This window comes from Sarcophilus harrisii, chromosome 2 (assembly GCF_902635505.1).
Source record: "Sarcophilus harrisii chromosome 2, mSarHar1.11, whole genome shotgun sequence".
NCBI lineage: Eukaryota > Metazoa > Chordata > Mammalia > Dasyuromorphia > Dasyuridae > Sarcophilus > Sarcophilus harrisii.
The window spans coordinates 598605292-598621321 of NC_045427.1; the positions used below are offsets into that span (position 1 = coordinate 598605292).

General features: G+C 38.1%; 1 protein-coding gene across 1 annotated transcript; it reads right to left on the minus strand.

Moving 5' to 3' along the window:
- Positions 1-1379: 1379 nt before the first annotated feature.
- Positions 1380-7421, minus strand: C2H10orf99 (chromosome 2 C10orf99 homolog). Its single transcript, XM_023494623.2, has 3 exons — positions 7297-7421; positions 4893-4967; positions 1380-2410 (listed from the first exon to the last, which is right to left on the minus strand). Exons 1-3 carry the CDS (start codon positions 7364-7366, stop codon positions 2316-2318), a joined length of 240 nt encoding a protein of 79 aa, XP_023350391.1. The 5' UTR covers positions 7367-7421; the 3' UTR covers positions 1380-2315.
- Between the last annotated feature and the right edge of the window lie 8609 nt (positions 7422-16030).

Here is a 16030-nt window from a genome sequence, read left to right on the forward strand (position 1 = left end):
TGAATCTGATTCTTTTTCATTTCCAAGTCCATCCTCTATCCACTAAGCCACACTACCTCTCATTTGAGATCATAAAATTTTAGAGGAAAAAACCATTTAATCTCTAGACTCATTTGAAGCCATAATCAGCTGGCCCTAGATCACACAGCCAGTTCTAATAGTAGAGCCATGGACAATACTTGTATTCTTTGAGTGTTCCAATCCAGTCTAGTACTAGGAAGAATGACCTAAAATAAATAAACTTATTAAATGACATTGCATGTCATTTAGAAAGCAGCTGAAGTGCTATATATTAGAGTTGCATTGTGTGGTGAATGAAGGACCAGCTTTGGAATCTGGGTTTAATTCCTGCCTTTGATGCAGTTTCTCCATCTAACCATTGACCCACTGGGAAAATTACCTAATTTCTCAGTGTCCCAGGCAACTCCCTAAGAATATGCATTAAAAAAGGAGTTGATGATCTTATACATGTGAAGGTGAAATTCCCTATCCCAATGAAATCACAATTCTGGACTTTCCCCAAAATATGATAATGGGAGACATTGCAAATGTCCTGGACAGACATTTCTAGGAAGCAGAAAGATGGCAGACTTTGAAGTCCTAGGATCTAATAAGGAAGAAGATTTAGTGGGAAATAAGCCATTAAGGACAGAGTCATCTGTCTACTTAAAAGAAAGGTACTTAAACACAATATTGTATATATTAGTGTTCTCAAACTCCAATAGAAACAAGAGCTGCTAAACCACCTAAGGAGCCCTGCTGGATACACAGTGAATTAGAAAAACCCATTTTAACAATAATTATGTTCCACTGCATTTTTATGTACTTGTTAAATATTTTCCAATAATATTTTAATCTGGTTCTGGCAGCACTCAGGAAAGTTGTAGACCACATGCCTTCAGTCATATGAATGTTTGGTACCTTTTGCTTAGGCTCTTTTTCCTTCTACCAGAAATCCTTTCCCCTGAGTACTTAATAATTCTATAGGTTAATTAGTTCACCCATATTGGCTATTCTTTTTCTTGCTTAGATTATCTCCATAGGACCCAGTACTGACTCCCTCTTCTTTCTTATTCCTTCTTTCTCCATTTCTCTTCCTTCTTCTCTTCTTTTTTCCTTTCTTTCCTCTCTGCCTATCTTTCCTTTCCCTTATTCTGGAGGATAGAAATCTACTGGAGGCCTTTCCTAGTTCCTCCAGCTTCTGATGGCCTTCCCTCTACCATCCATTTACTCTTTATATATGTTTATTTAAATGTTGCTTTTTCTGTTAAATTACAATTTTCCTTTAGAAAAGAACTGTTTTTAACCTTCTTTTATATCCTCAGTGTTTGTACAGTGCTGAACACATATCAAACTCTTAATAAATACTTTAGATTAATTTATTGACTGGAAAACATCTTTATTGTTCAAAGATATAGTGAGACATAAAGATGGAGTTTACACTGAAGCAATTAGCTATTGAAATATATGAAAAAAACTGGAATTCTCTTCCCAAGAAGTCTTTCCTTTGGATAAAAGTAAATGATTTTTTAAGCGCCTTGAAATCTCAGGATTTTTAAATTATGTCTTTGAGACTTGAAATCAATAATCCTCAGGGATGAATGAGACCCAAAAGACCAAGTCAGAATCCTTCATTTTATAGATGAAACCCAAGTGGCCAATCCAACACCATACATCTAGTTAGTGGCAAAGTGCTAAACACAGAACTTTATTCCACTGTACTACACAACTTCTGTCTCCTTCCCAGGATCTCAGTCAGCCCCCAAATTACACAACTGGGTATATTGGAAGTCAAATCAAACATGGCTAGTTATAAGCTGAGTGCTAATCCTGTCTTATGGCACATACCCTGTAATGGAACCCTTTGGACTTGTTCTTTGGGGATTTAGCACATAAGAACCACTCAGGAGTTTTAAACCTGTGATTCATTCATTAGTTACAATACTATAACAAACTACAATTTAAAGAACAGAAGGGCAGGATCAGTTAAGTGTCGATGTTAGAGATAATGTGATCTAGGTCTCCTTGGCACAGACAGCTAGAGGAGCTTCCAGTCTCAAGACTGGGAAGAATAAATAACACAACTGGCCAAAGAGTGGTTGAGTCTGAAAGATTCAATGACAAAGAAGAGTGTTTGTCCTTTAGTGAGCTGGATGCAATGGATCATCAGCATGATGCAGCTTTGGAGAAGAATGAATCTCCTTCAAATGGTGAGGAGCTTTAGTTTGAAACCAAAAAGCAGTGAGTGTAGTAAACTTGGAGATCAGAGAAGGGCTCTTGGTCTTTGTTTCTCCGTGGTTTCCTGTTCTGGTTTGTTATAACTGAGGAAGTGCCCCAGGGATCTTCTTACAAGGAGAAATGATTTTGCCTTTACAGAACTTGTGGCGTAGCCACATTTTTGGATTTTTTCCTGAGAATAAGAGAAGAAGGATTGGATATGGGAGGAATGATGGATCAATAAAAAGGGAGGGGAGGGAGAGAGGTGATGACAGAGGTAGAGAGAAAACAGAGAGAAAGAAAGATGTGTATATAGAGAAGGAAAAATAGAGGGGAAAGAGAGACAGAGACAGAAATAAAGAGAAACAGAGAGATAGAGAGAGACACATAGAGAGACAGAGACAGAAAGAGAAAAATAGGGAGAGAAAGTGAGAGAGAGAGAGAAAGAGAGAGAGAGAGAGAGAGAGAGAGAGAGAGAGAGAGAGAGAGAAGGGAAGAGAAGGAGAAGGAGGAGAAGAAGGAGGAAGGAAAAGGAGGGGAAAAGAGAGACAGAGAGAAAGAGAAAAGAGACACAGAGAGACATATAGAGAGACAGAGACAAGAAGAGAGAAAGAAAAAGACAGTAGAGAGAGGGAAGGAGGGAGGAGAAGGAAGAAGAGGAGAAGAAGAAGGGGGAGGAAAAGAAGGAAGAGAAGGAAGCGAGAGAGACAGAAAGACACACAGAGAGAGACAGAGACAGGGGGAGGGAGAGAGAGAGGGAGAGAGAAGGAGAGGAAGAGGAAGAAAGAAGGAGAGAAAGAGAGATTTTAATTAGGACAAACCAGACATATGTTTACAAAATCAAACACAATCAACACATGGGTGACAGTATCCCCAGCCCTATTACAGTGAAGTGAAAAATATGTTTTATTGGTAGATAACAGAAGGTGGTAGGAAATCTTATGTCTTAAGAAAACACATTTTTTTAAAAATCTGAGATTTGCAGATTCACTCCTTACTTGCCAAGAGGAAAAACACAGGTCTGATCCAGCTCAAAGAACTTTGGTGGTTCCCTTTTGACTCTAGGATAAATACTAACCCCTCAGTTTAATATTTAAAATTCTTTCTGCCTTCAACCTTTCCTTTCCATGCTGTTTGTATATTACTTCTCTCCCATATAATACATAACAGCCAAATTGATTAATTACTGTTCCCTATATATGCTCTATCTTTGTGCTTGCAAGTTGACTGTTCTCTCTTCTCACTCTCTCTGCCTTTTGGAATCATTAATTTCCTTCAAGACATGTTTCCATCAGCAAAATTATTTTACTGTAATAATGAACATAGTTATCTTTCATTGACTTTATACACTTAAAAAAGAAAATATATGTATATTGTGCATTGTGCGTCTGGATGTATATGTATACATCATCTACATTTTATATAAACTAGTTGTTTTTCAATAATTTCAATCATATCCAACTCCTCGTGACTCCATTTGGAGTTTTCTTAGTAGTGATTATGGAATAGTTGGCCATTTCCTTCTCTACCTCATTTTACAGATAAGGAAACTGAGGCAAATGAAGTTAAGTGATGGTCACTCAGGTAATAAGTTCTAAGGCCAGGTTTGAACTCAGGAAGATGAATCTTCCTGACTCCAGGATCAGCACTCTATCCACTGTGCCATCTGGCTGCCTCTTTGTGTATATTAGACACATGATGAATTTTTTTTCCCCTGAATCCAATTGAAGGAATGCCTGGGCATCTAAGGACCTCATTATCACATCTCTCCCCAGGTGTTTGATAAACCTGTTTAACAGCCACCAGCTGCTAAACCTCCTTTGAGGTCCTCCTGGGAGAAGAACAGACTTGGAGGATAGTGTAGGGATGGGGAGGATATCGGCGTCTTTGCCATTCACCTCTTCCCCACTCCTCTCCTCAGGTGGCTCACACTTCAGTTTGGTGACTAGTAGAAGACTCAGTTATTTTTACCTCTGGCTCCCACTTTGCCAGCCAGCCCTTTGGTGAACTTGAAAATGGGGAGGGAGTGGGGAGAAGTGGGGAGTGATAAAATCCAGTAGCAAGACTCTGGGATAATCTTATCACATTATCTGTTTCCCTGTAATTTCGAAATTCCTTACCTCACCCATTTACCTTGAATCCACAAGCCTAATGATTGAAAATTCTGAGTAGCTCTAGAAAGGATTTTTTTCCCCTTCCAGTTACTTAATAGCTGAGAAACAAAGAGACAGAGGATTACAGCTCTTGACATCATATGGTACAGGAGGTTAACATATCTCTTTGACAGCCTTCTCACACTAGTGTTTTTAAATGCACAGGGTTACAAAGGAAGCCAATTATATTGTAATAAAATGATCTATTTATCTCTCTCATCTCTGTCTCAACCAAGTTCATGGACTCTGAGTTAATCATTCTAGATCTAATCTTAACTATGAAGATTCTTTTCAGACAGAGACTCAGATGTTAAATGACTTTTGATGAAAAAAATCTATTGATCTTACAACCACTTCTTCCCCCTTCCTCTGGTGATTGTGGGGTTAAAGGGGAGCCTTAGAAATATGAAAGATTCTCCCTTTTTATTTCTCAAGTAAAATTATTGGTTCAGAGGTCCTGGAAATAAATGCGTGTAATAGTAGACTTCTGGTAGCTCCAAAGGAAGAGGCTCAACTGATTACCTTTCAAACTTTTGAATGCATGGTTTCGAGCATCATGGCAGCAAAGACCTTTCCGAGGTTTATTGCGTCTTGCACCTGGAGAGACATAAACAGAAACATTTCCAATATGCAATATGACTGACTACTACACCTGTATGCACTCATAGTACATGTGCTCACGTTCAATTAAATCAGATAGTGAAATTTCTAATTCTAAGCACTGGGTTTGAGACCTTAAATTACTTTCCCAAGTATTTAAAGAAAGATTTGATCCAAGATATTCTGACTCCAAAATCAGAAACAATATTGTCTACATTACAGCAAGCCCCAGGTAGTAAGGATCTTGTCATGCATTTGGAGAGATGAACATTAAAAATTAAATAACTATAATGGCATATGATTAAGTATCTAATGAAAAGTAGAGCTAATAAATGCTTTCTAGCTTAGAGGAAGGAGCTTGTGGGCTGGGGTAATCATGTAGCCAGGCTTTCTGCCATCTCTTGTTTAGAAAAGTTCTCACTTGTTGACAATGAAAACTTTCAGGGACCTGAAATTAATTTTTTCTCCTTCCCTCTACCATTCCTTCTCACGCCCTCAAGCATTAAAGATTAAACTTAGCAAAAGCAGGGTTTTTCTGAAAGGCAACAGGATGCCATATTGTCTGCCTCTTTCCTTGGCCCCTCATGACAAATTTTTAGCTCTTAAATATGCACACCTTTTCTCTCAGCTAAGACAATGAATTAGGAGTCATAGGGATTTTCATTTTCATTTCCTTTTTCAGGAATGGAGATCATAATAAACACATACATTCCCTGTGTGGACAAGCTGGGAAGCCCTCTGCAGGCACAATATACTCTTACATTTACAGAACTGAATTTCACAGACATAGAATTTGAATAAGTCAGAATTTCTAGACAGCAGACTGGTATGATGGTGAAAAAGTTGACCTCGAGTGAGAAAGCCCTGCCTCTATAATTCTGTCATATAATGTCTTGGTGCTTCAGATATCTCTGTCAGATAGCCCATTGCCAATCTGCATTGGTAGAGGATGCTTTCCTGCCTGAAATCCCCAAACTAAGGATGTCACAAGTATGAACAAAAACAAAACAAAAAAATCTTCTTGTCTATATATCATTCATGCCAGGTTGAAAAAAAAAACTCAGTCTGGCAACTAGACTGGTGAGAAACCTTGGAATCCAGACAGACAGCTCTTCAGATCACAGAGAGGTATGAGAATTCAGTCTCTATATCCAGAGTTCTAAATATTCCATTTTTAAAGGACTCCCAGAGTCTAGAAATAGTGCCGTTATTCTGGACAAGTCAAACAATTTCTTTCTGTCCCTTTATTCTTTTCCCAAGCTTTTTGTCTGTGGAAGTTTGTGTTATTTCTTAGGTAAAAGTCTAACTTATGCTTAAGATTAGGGATCTGGTTCAGGGCTCCTCAAACTTTTTAAATAGGGGGCCAATTCACTGTCCCTCAGACTGTTGGAGGGCCGGACTATAGTTAAAAACAAAAACTTTGTTTTTTGGGCCTTTAAATAAAGAAACTTCATAGCCTTGGATGAGGGGGATAAATGTCCTCAGCTGCCTCATCTGGCCTGCGGGCCGTAATTTGAGGACTCCTGCAAGATGCTTAGAAGCTTCAGATGACATATACATTGCTATGATTCTTATAAAGAACCCCTAACTAAACTCAAAGTCTAGCCCACTTGGATGCTTGCCTCTGGAAGCCTCTAAAGAATGGTCTAGGTGATTCTTTGAGCCCCTGACAATAATAGGGAGTTTTTGTACCCAGAGTAAGGACCACAAACCACAGCAAGAACCAATTACATGAAACTCACTTTCAGCTAAGTTGTGTTGTATTGAATTAATCATCATGCAGCCTTTGTAATGGACACTGCCGTGGGGGGCCAGGGAATGGGGAGACTGAAGGACTTGCGGTATTCTACCTATTGTTGGGAGGCTGATATACAGGGAGAAATGATGTTAGGGCTGGCAAAAGGTGGAAACGGATAGAGTCAGGTGAAAAAGGAGCTGCCCTCAACCAATTCATTGATCATTATAATAATACATTATACATATTAATATATAATATTATAGGAATATTATATATAACATATCATATATTAAATAATGTAATTATATAATAATAAATAGTTATTATGTGCCTGCTATGTGGCAGTCACAGTGTTAAGCACTAGAGACACAAAAAGAAGCAAATGACAATCCTTACCCTCGAGGACTCCCATCTGAGAGTTTTCCATTTCAACTATTCTTAAAGACTGCAAGTACTGTTAATACGTTTTAATTTGGGTAGCCTGGACAAAGCTCCAGTTGTTCCACCCTAGTTATGCCTTTGTCCCCAGAGACCAACTAAAAGAGAAATTACAGCCTTACCCCCCACTTTCCCAAAGAAAGGCCATACCTTCTGTAGAGAAGGCCAACAAACACAGGAGCAGGATATACAGGAGACTGGTGAGGTGGAGGAATTTCATGCTGGGGTTATCAGGTGCTCTCAGTCTGGGCAACAGTGTGGATCAGCAGGCTAAAGCTGTCAGCCTTTAAATACCAGCAGACTTGTGTCTTAGTGTGGGTGTGGAGGTGCCCTTTGTATTTTCCCTAAGGGAAAACTCTACTCCTCCCAAGAGAGAAAGTGCCAACTGGATGGGGAAAAACTGGTCCATATTATTATACATGTACATAACAGAGGCCTCCAGGTGAAACTGGCTCTGGATGTCAGGAAATTACTGGCTTGGGAGTAGGCCACACTCAAGGTCACATCTAAGTGTAAAGGTGGACGTTTCTGCCTAGAAACAGTATCTCAGGGTTGAACTTTAGCATCAATTATAGCTAAGCAAATGTGGATTCTCTTTCTTATGACCTAAATGGTGAGATAAAGAGATGGTTAGACGAAGGACAATAAATTCTTGCAACAAGGTTTGCAGATAGCAAAGGATCAGGGAAAAAAATGATACCTTAGATTCTAACTAATAGTTGGGTCTTTTTTGACCATCCCTGTATAGAACACTTGAGGAAAGATGGCCTTGGAGTATACAGTGTGGTGGAGTGAGCTTCTTTTGGGTCAGTTGCCATGGAAAATCCAATGGATAATTCATAGAATCACAAAATTTGTGAGAGGAAAGCTGTAATGGGCTGAGGCTTGAGTTGATGCACTGAGGTTCCAAGCACGTGAGGCTAAATAGTAATTGGACTATATTAATATATATGCTTGGATAAAGAATGGCCCCCGCCCACTCTCTGTGCAAGTCCTGATGTGTTATATAGGAAATGATGATTTTGGTGGGTGGAGGCAGAGAGGAGGAAGAGAAACAGAGAAAGATTGCTGGCTGGGTTCTGCTCTGGTGGCTGCTGGTCTGGCTAGCTTCTTGACTCAACTGCACACATTGCTATTGCCAACTCCCTTCTACCTCCGATCTTTCTTCATCTCTACTGAAAATAAAGATTGAAGATTTTCCCTTAACCTGAATTCCTGACTCCGGCTGATTTTAAAATGTGCGGTCATCACAGAAAGCAACTTCAGTGATTTCAGTATCAAGTTCAACCCATTTAGACAGAAATCCCTGCTATAATCTAAATGAGTCAATTAGTCAATAAGCCTTTATTAAGAGCTTACTGTGGTCTAGGAAATGTGTGAAGTGCAAGTTGTAGAAAGGAAGGAAGATGAAAAGAAGAAAGATAGAAAGAAGGAACAAGGGAAGAAAGGAATGAAGAAAAGAAGGAATAAGGAAAGAATGAAAAAGGAAGAAGGAAGAAAGGGGAGATGGAAGGGAGGAGAGATGGAAGGGAGGAGAAAGAGAAGAGAGGGAAGAAGAAAGAAGAAAGAAAGAAGGAAAAAGGAAGGAAGGAACATATTACCCTCCTCCATACCACTCTTTGTTTTCAAGGAGCCTATATTTTAAGGGGGTGGGGAACAATATGTAAATAGCTATGTGAACGTCTGCTTGGAGATTTCCAAGAAGGGAGAACCCACGACCTTTCTAGGTTAGTTATTTCACTTTTATGCATTTTTTATTCTTTCTGGCATCAATACTAAGTCTTAGGAACTTCTACCCATTGAAGGTGGTTCTGCCTTTAGATCAAACAAAAAGTCTAATCTCTCTTCCATATGACAGTTCTTCACATATTTTAACTCAACTATTATGTCTGCTCCTGCCTCTCCAGTCTTTTTTTCTCTAAGAAACCTCACTTTCTTCAACAAATATCAGATAACTGGCTGACCCTTCACCTTTCTGGTTGCTCTGCCTAGTAGCATGGCTCCCCTGCTTTCTGCCTCACCTCACAGCCCAGGGATTTATAACTTCTGGGCTATGAACCACTTGGAGGGAGGAGGGTCATAGAATTATTGTGAGGAGTTTATATCTGGTCATGTATTTTCTCAAAAAATGGCTATTAACAGAACCAATACCATCTGGAGTATTTGTATCTGATATCTTAACCCAAAAGAATGACTAATGGTCGAGGCAAAGGATATTAGATTTGGGAGGGACTAGAGATGAACTAATCCAATTTACTCTCTTATTTTACAGGTTAAGAAACTGAAGCTCTGAGAGGAAAAGTTGGCTAGGTCTGGAAGATTGGTCCTGTAAAAAGAATATAGCTCTATGGATCTGACTTCAACTTCCATCTTTGAAGTTATCAACTGTGGGATCTAGGGCAAGGAGTTATTCCCTTATTTCTCCATGATAAATCCGAAGGTTTGAACTTAGCTGGATTCTCATCCTTCAGACTCTAAGTCTGTGATTCTATGAGTTGTGAAAGTCACACAGGTAAGATGTGACAAAGTTAGAACCTGAGCCTCTTGATCCCCAGCTACCAGATTTAGCTTCACCTCTTGGGGCCCATCCTCAGATTCTACAGATCTGCCACTCATTATTCCAGTAGGCATTTCAGAGATAGCCAGGGCCAAGAAAGAAAGCATTTATTAAGTAACTACTGTGTGTCAGGCACTGTGCAAAGCACTTTGTAAATATTTCATAGCCCAGGGAGGTAGATGCTGTTATTATCTTCATTTTATAATTGGGAAAATTGAGGTGGATGAAAGTCACCAGACTTTGAACTTTGTCTTCCTGACATCAGGAAGTTGTTCTTGGGTCACCTAGCTTCTTCAGCCCAGAATTATATGTAGAAGGCATGGCAGGCAGGCTTTGTGTTAGAAGTTGCAAGACACCAAAATCTCTCTCTCAAATGGAAAAAATGCTTCCTTCTTCAGTTTGACTCAATGCTGAATTTTTTGCTATTAATATTCTTTTGAGTCAAGGCATTGGAAACATATAAATATGCAGATATGTTGGAGGAGTAATCCACTTTATATGTAACACAGAGCTTAGAATTTAGCTTTTAGCTGACACACATTCTAATGCTACAGATAGTTAGGTGGTACAGTGGATAAAGTGCTAGATCTGAAGTCAGGAAGAATCATGTTCTTGGATTCAAATCTGGTCTCAGACACTTAATGCCTGTGTGATCCTGGCTAAGTCACTTTACCCTTCTGGCCTGTTTCTTCATCTATATTGAGCTAGAGAAGGAAATGGCAAACCACTACATTATTTTTACCAAGAAAATTCCAAATGGGAACAGAGTTAGACAGGACTGAAGAAGAACAAGTCTCTAATGTAGAACACAGTGTCTGGCACATAGAAGGCTCTTAATAAATGCTTGTTAATTGATTGAAAACAATCAACATAAACATAAAGCAGCTCAATATTCAAATTTTCCTGACTCTGTCTTTTAAAAAGAATTTATTTCCTGCTCAAAGTATATCACAATGAACTTAGAGGTGTTTGTTTTCAAGGGTTAGCAAGGAAGTCACCTGTTATTATTGTGAACTCAACACAAAGATCTAGTTTTAAAATCACACTCTCCCTGAGTGTTCACTGTAAGAACTTCAGGCACAGTAGGATCAAGAGAGTTACAGTGGCGTCAATTAACATCTCTGAAACTCAAAGGCACAGTGTGGATCCAAGGTGTGTAATAATGTCTGATTGATGGCTCTTCTCCAATCTATTTTGAATACCAATGCCAAACAGATTGACCTCTTTCATCCCGTGGCTTTCCAGTTTAAGACAGTGCATATGACTCCTTACTTCCTTAGAGAATTCAAACATTTCTGCTTGACTTTTGAGACCCTTCATCATTTGGACCCATCTTAGATCTGAAGTTTCATTATTTACTCCTTACCATTACATACATTCCACTTCAGAGAAACTTCTTTCCATTATTCCTTGCACCTGCCGAGCTTGGTCCTTACCTTTCTGTCTTTGTTTCTGTCTCTCCTCTTAGAATAATTTCATTTTTTTTCTCTATCTAAAGCTTTCATCTTCAAAATTATGGGGTACCCCTAAAGTCCTGGCTGTGTGATCCTAGGCAAGTCACTTAATCCCAATTGTCTCAGCAAAAAAAAAAAAAAAAAATCTTTTAATAGCTTAAAACAACACAAATTTATACAATTCCAATTTTCCTTCCTTCATAACTTCCTTGACTACTCTAGGCTATGGTAGTTTCCCTCTCTTCTCAAAGTTAAGTGTTTACATCTCACAATTTAGCACAGATATATGTGATCTGCAGAGCTAGCTGTTGTTTCATGCATATGTGACCAGTTTCTCAAGCTGGATTGTAAATTCCTTGATTGAGGAATAGTGTCTTATAAGTCTCCTAGACATGCTCTCAGGGTGATCTGGTACCTGGTAGATAATAGAATAAACCTGAACCAAAAGAATAACTAATTTAGAAGTGTTTAATTGCAATTAGAGTTAGATAGTCTGCTTAGCATGAAATTGAATACCCAAGTCAAGAAAGAAAGTCAGAAATAGGTTGTGGAATTTATAAGAATTTATAAGAAGGCACCTTAAGGTCCTTAGCCCCACTATTTCATTTTATGGATGGGGAAACAATCCTTGGAATGCCATTATCGACATCCTTTAGTTTTTTTTTTTTTTTTTGGGGGGGGTCTAGTTATTTAACCATTTCTGCCTCTACTTAGCTGCATTTCTCTTCATCCCATTCTATTCACTAATCAACCCAAAATAGTAGGAGATAAGAAAAAAAAAGAGCTATGGGAAAATAAGAATAGGTAGGTAGTGCCATAGTACAAAGCATGCTGGACTTGGAGTCAAGAGGACCTGATTTCAAATCTAGCGTCAGACACTTACTAGCTGTATGACCCTGGGCAACTCACTTAACCCTGTTTTTCTTCTCTGTAACCCTGTTTCCTCATCTGTAGAAGAGCTGAAGAAGTATCTTTGCCAAGAAAAACCTAAATGGGCTCATAAACGGTTGAATATGACTAAAAAAACCAAAACAACAAAATGAATGACTAAAACTTGACTTGTCAGATGGACATTGCTCTGCTCTAGGGAAGATTATTGTACTAATTATCGCTCTCTAGTCTTTGTCTCTTCCTTTGGCTTTCACAGTTCTACATTTGCTTCTTTCTCTTATTTCTTTGATCATTCCTTTTCTATCTCTACTGACTACTCCTTTTCATCTTATTTTCCCAAAATTCATAATTAAACCCCTTCTTTTTTCTCTATACCATCTTCCTTGGTGAGCTCATCCATTCTCATACTTTCAATTATCTATGTGATAATTCCAAAATTTCTTGAGTTCTAAGCTCTGTACTAAAATTTCAAACTATAAATTTCGAGTTACAATGTGTCTGACTATGGTTAATCAGACCAATGTGAGCTCAGAATGATCTACCACAGGTCAGTCACAAATAGTCCATGTGAACATCTGGGGTGGATTCTCTAGTTTTGCACATCTCCCACTTCTTTTGAGCTATTTTACTCTGCTTTGCTCATAGAACACAGCACCTCAGATGAGTATACTCCATGGTGGGTAGTCCTGTGCTAGTGTCTCTCATGTCACACAATCAATTCTTGAGAGTGTCCTTGTGTTACTTTTTCTGACAACCACATGAATGCTTGACCTGTGTGACTTCTACATAAAATAAGTCTTTTCGGCAAGTGTGCATTTGACATTTGAACAATGTGGTCAGCCAAACAGAGCTGTGCTCTCTGTAGTAGAGGTGGGATGCTTGGCAGTTTAGTTCGAGAAGGACCTCTGGTTCTGGCATCTTCTCCTGCCAGATGATCTTCAAAATCTTCCCGAGATAATTCAGGTGGAAGTGATTCTGTTTACTGGCATGGTGCTGGAAAATTGTCCATGTGAAATGTTTTAGAACAACACTCTGTAGACCTTCAGTTTGGTAGCCAGTTTAATCCCTCTCTTTTCTCTCATTTTCCTTCGGAACCTCTCCAACACTAAGTTAGCTATGGCAATGTGTACATCAACCTCATTATCAATGTGGACATCCCTGGAAAGTGTACCACCAGAATCAGTGAATACAGCATTTAAAACTTCTCCATTTGCTGCAACTGATTGTTTCATATATGGCCGATGGAATACCTGTGTTTTCTTGACTCTAATACAGTGATGTCATTTTGGTCCTCTGAGGACAAAGGACAGCAACCAACCAACCAACTATAGCTTTCAATTAACTTTCCTTTCTTATTGGATACTCTCTTTTCTCTTAGCTTCAGAGAGTTAAGCTCTAATATTTCTAATAAGCTTCTAATATTTCTGTTTGATTTGACTGGCTCCTTATTCTCTTTTTGACCTCCTAAAATGAATATGAAGGAAATATATTTGATTTTTTTATTTTACATTCTCTCCTTTGGCAATCTCATTTTGATTCCTCCATTCCAACTACCACATCTTTGCAGATGAATCTCAAATTTGTATTACCATACCCAACTTACCCCTTCAACCAGCTGCATAACTTCTCTAGTATATACCTCCAATTCATACTTACCATTTTTAACTATAGTAGAATCATAAACATATTGTCTCCCATGTTTATAATCTTGTATTAATCTCTAATTCTTTTTTCCCCTCCACTCTGAGTCAATAATTCACTAGGCTTTCTGCTTCATCTCTGCAGTGTCTCTCAAATCTGCCCCTTCCTCTCTATTTCCCCAGCTTGTATCTTGGTATATAAGCTTCTATTATTATCATCTGCATGAAAAATTGCAATTGTTTCTTTTTTTAACTTAATTTTTCTTCTTTTTTTTATTAAAGTTTTTTATTTACAAAACATATGCATGGGTAATTTTTCACCATTGACCCTTGCAAAGCCTTCTGTTCCAAATTATCCACTCCTTCCCCCCACTCTCTCCCCGAGATGACAGGTAGTCCAATACATGTAGAATGTGTTAAAATATATGTTAAATCAAATGTATGTATACATATTTAAATAGTTATCTTTCTGCACAAGAAAAATCGGATCAATAAGGAAAAAAACCTGGGAAAGAAAACAAAATGCAAGCAAATAACACCAGAGAGAGTCTGAATGCTGTGTTGTGTTCCACCTCTCTCTGGGTGTAGATGGCTCTCTTCTTCACTGAACAAGTAGAACTGGTTTGAATCATCTCATTGTTGAAGAGAGCCACGTCCATTAGAATTGATCCTCGTATAGTCTTGTTGTTGCTGTGTATAATGATCTCCTAGTTCTGCTCATTTCACTCAGCATCAGTTCATGTCTCTCCAAACCTCTTTGAAATCATCCTGTTGGTCATTTCTTATAGAACAATAATATTCCATAACATTCATATACCACAATTTACTCAGCCATTCTCCAAATGATGGGCATCCACTCAGTTTCCAGTTTCTTGCTACTACAAAGAGGGCTGCCACAAACATTTTTGCACATATGGGTCACTTTCCTTCCTTTAAGATCTCTTTGGGATATAAGCCCAGTAGTAACACTGCTGGATCAAAGGATATGCACAGTTTGATAACTTTTTGAGCATAGTTCCAAATCACTCTCCAGAATGGCTGGATGTGTTCACAATCTCACCAACAGTGTATCAGTATCCCAGTTTTCCCACATCCTCTACATTTGTCATTATCTTTCCCGGTCATCTTAGCCAATCTGAGGGGTGTAGTGATACCTCAGAGTTGTCTTAATTTGCATTTCTCTGATCAATAGTGATTTGGAGCGCCTTTTCATATGACTGGAAATAGTTTCAATTTCTTGATCTGAAAATTGTCTGTTCATATCCTTTGACCATTTATCAATTGGAGAATGGTTTGAATTTTTATAAAGTTGAATCAATTATTTATATATTTTGGAAATGAGGCCTTTATCAGAACCTTTGAATGTAAAACTGTTTTCCCAGCTTATTGCTTTCCTTCTAATCTTGTCTGTATTACTTTTGTTTATATAAAAAACTTTTTAACTTAATATAATCAAAATTTTTTATTTGGTGATCAATAATGATCTTTAGTTCATCTTTGGTCACCAATTTCTTTCTTCTCCACAGATCTGAGAGGTAAACTATTCTATGTTCTTCTAATTTGTTTATAATACCGTTATTTATGTCTAGATCATGAATCCATTTTGACCTTATCTTGGTATATGGTGTTATGTGTGGGTCAATACCTACTTTCTGCCATACTAGTTTCCAATTTTCTCAGCATTTTTTGTCAAATAGTAAGTTCTTATCCCAAAAGTTGGGGTCTTTGGGTTTGTCAAACACTAGATTACTATGGTCATTGACGATTTTGTCCTGTGAACCTAATCTATTCCACTGATCAACTAGTCTATTTCTTAGCCAGTACCAAATGGTTTCGGTAACCACTGCTTTATCATATAGTTTTAGATCTGGTACAATGAGGCCGCATTCATTTGCTTTTTTTCCCATTAATTCCCTTGAAATTCTTAATCTTTTGTTCTTCTAGATGAATTTTGTTACTTTTTGTAGGTAGTAAAATAGTTTCTTGGGAGTTTGATTGGTATAGCACTAAATAAACAGATTAGTTTAGGTAGTATTGTCATCTTTATTATATTAGCTCGACCTATCCAGGAGCATTTGGTATTTTTCCAGTTGTTTAGATCTGAATTTATTTGTGTGAAATGCAATTGCTTCTTGAGAGGAGGTCTTCCTGTTTCCATTCTTTAAATCTTACAGGTCATACCAGAAAAATCTTTCTAATATATGGATTTGATCATATCACTCTTTGTTGACTCTTTATTATATTCCTAATAAAGTTCAATTGTTCTGCCTGGCATACATTTATTAAGCACCTGTGCCAGACAGCATATTAAATACCAGGGATGCAAAAAGAGGCAAAAGACA

Bases quoted from the DNA above. Each gene is read 5' to 3' on its own strand.
- C2H10orf99 (XM_023494623.2), bottom strand. From the start codon at position 7,366: ATGAAATTCCTCCACCTCACCAGTCTCCTGTATATCCTGCTCCTGTGT. The intron at 4,968-7,296 runs GTATGGCCTTTC...ATGTCTCTCCAG, and splicing joins GTTGGCCTTCTCTACAGAAG to GTGCAAGACGCAATAAACCT. The intron at 2,411-4,892 runs GTAATCAGTTGA...TCTTATTCTCAG, and splicing joins TGCATTCAAAAGTTTGAAAG to GAAAAAATCCAAAAATGTGG.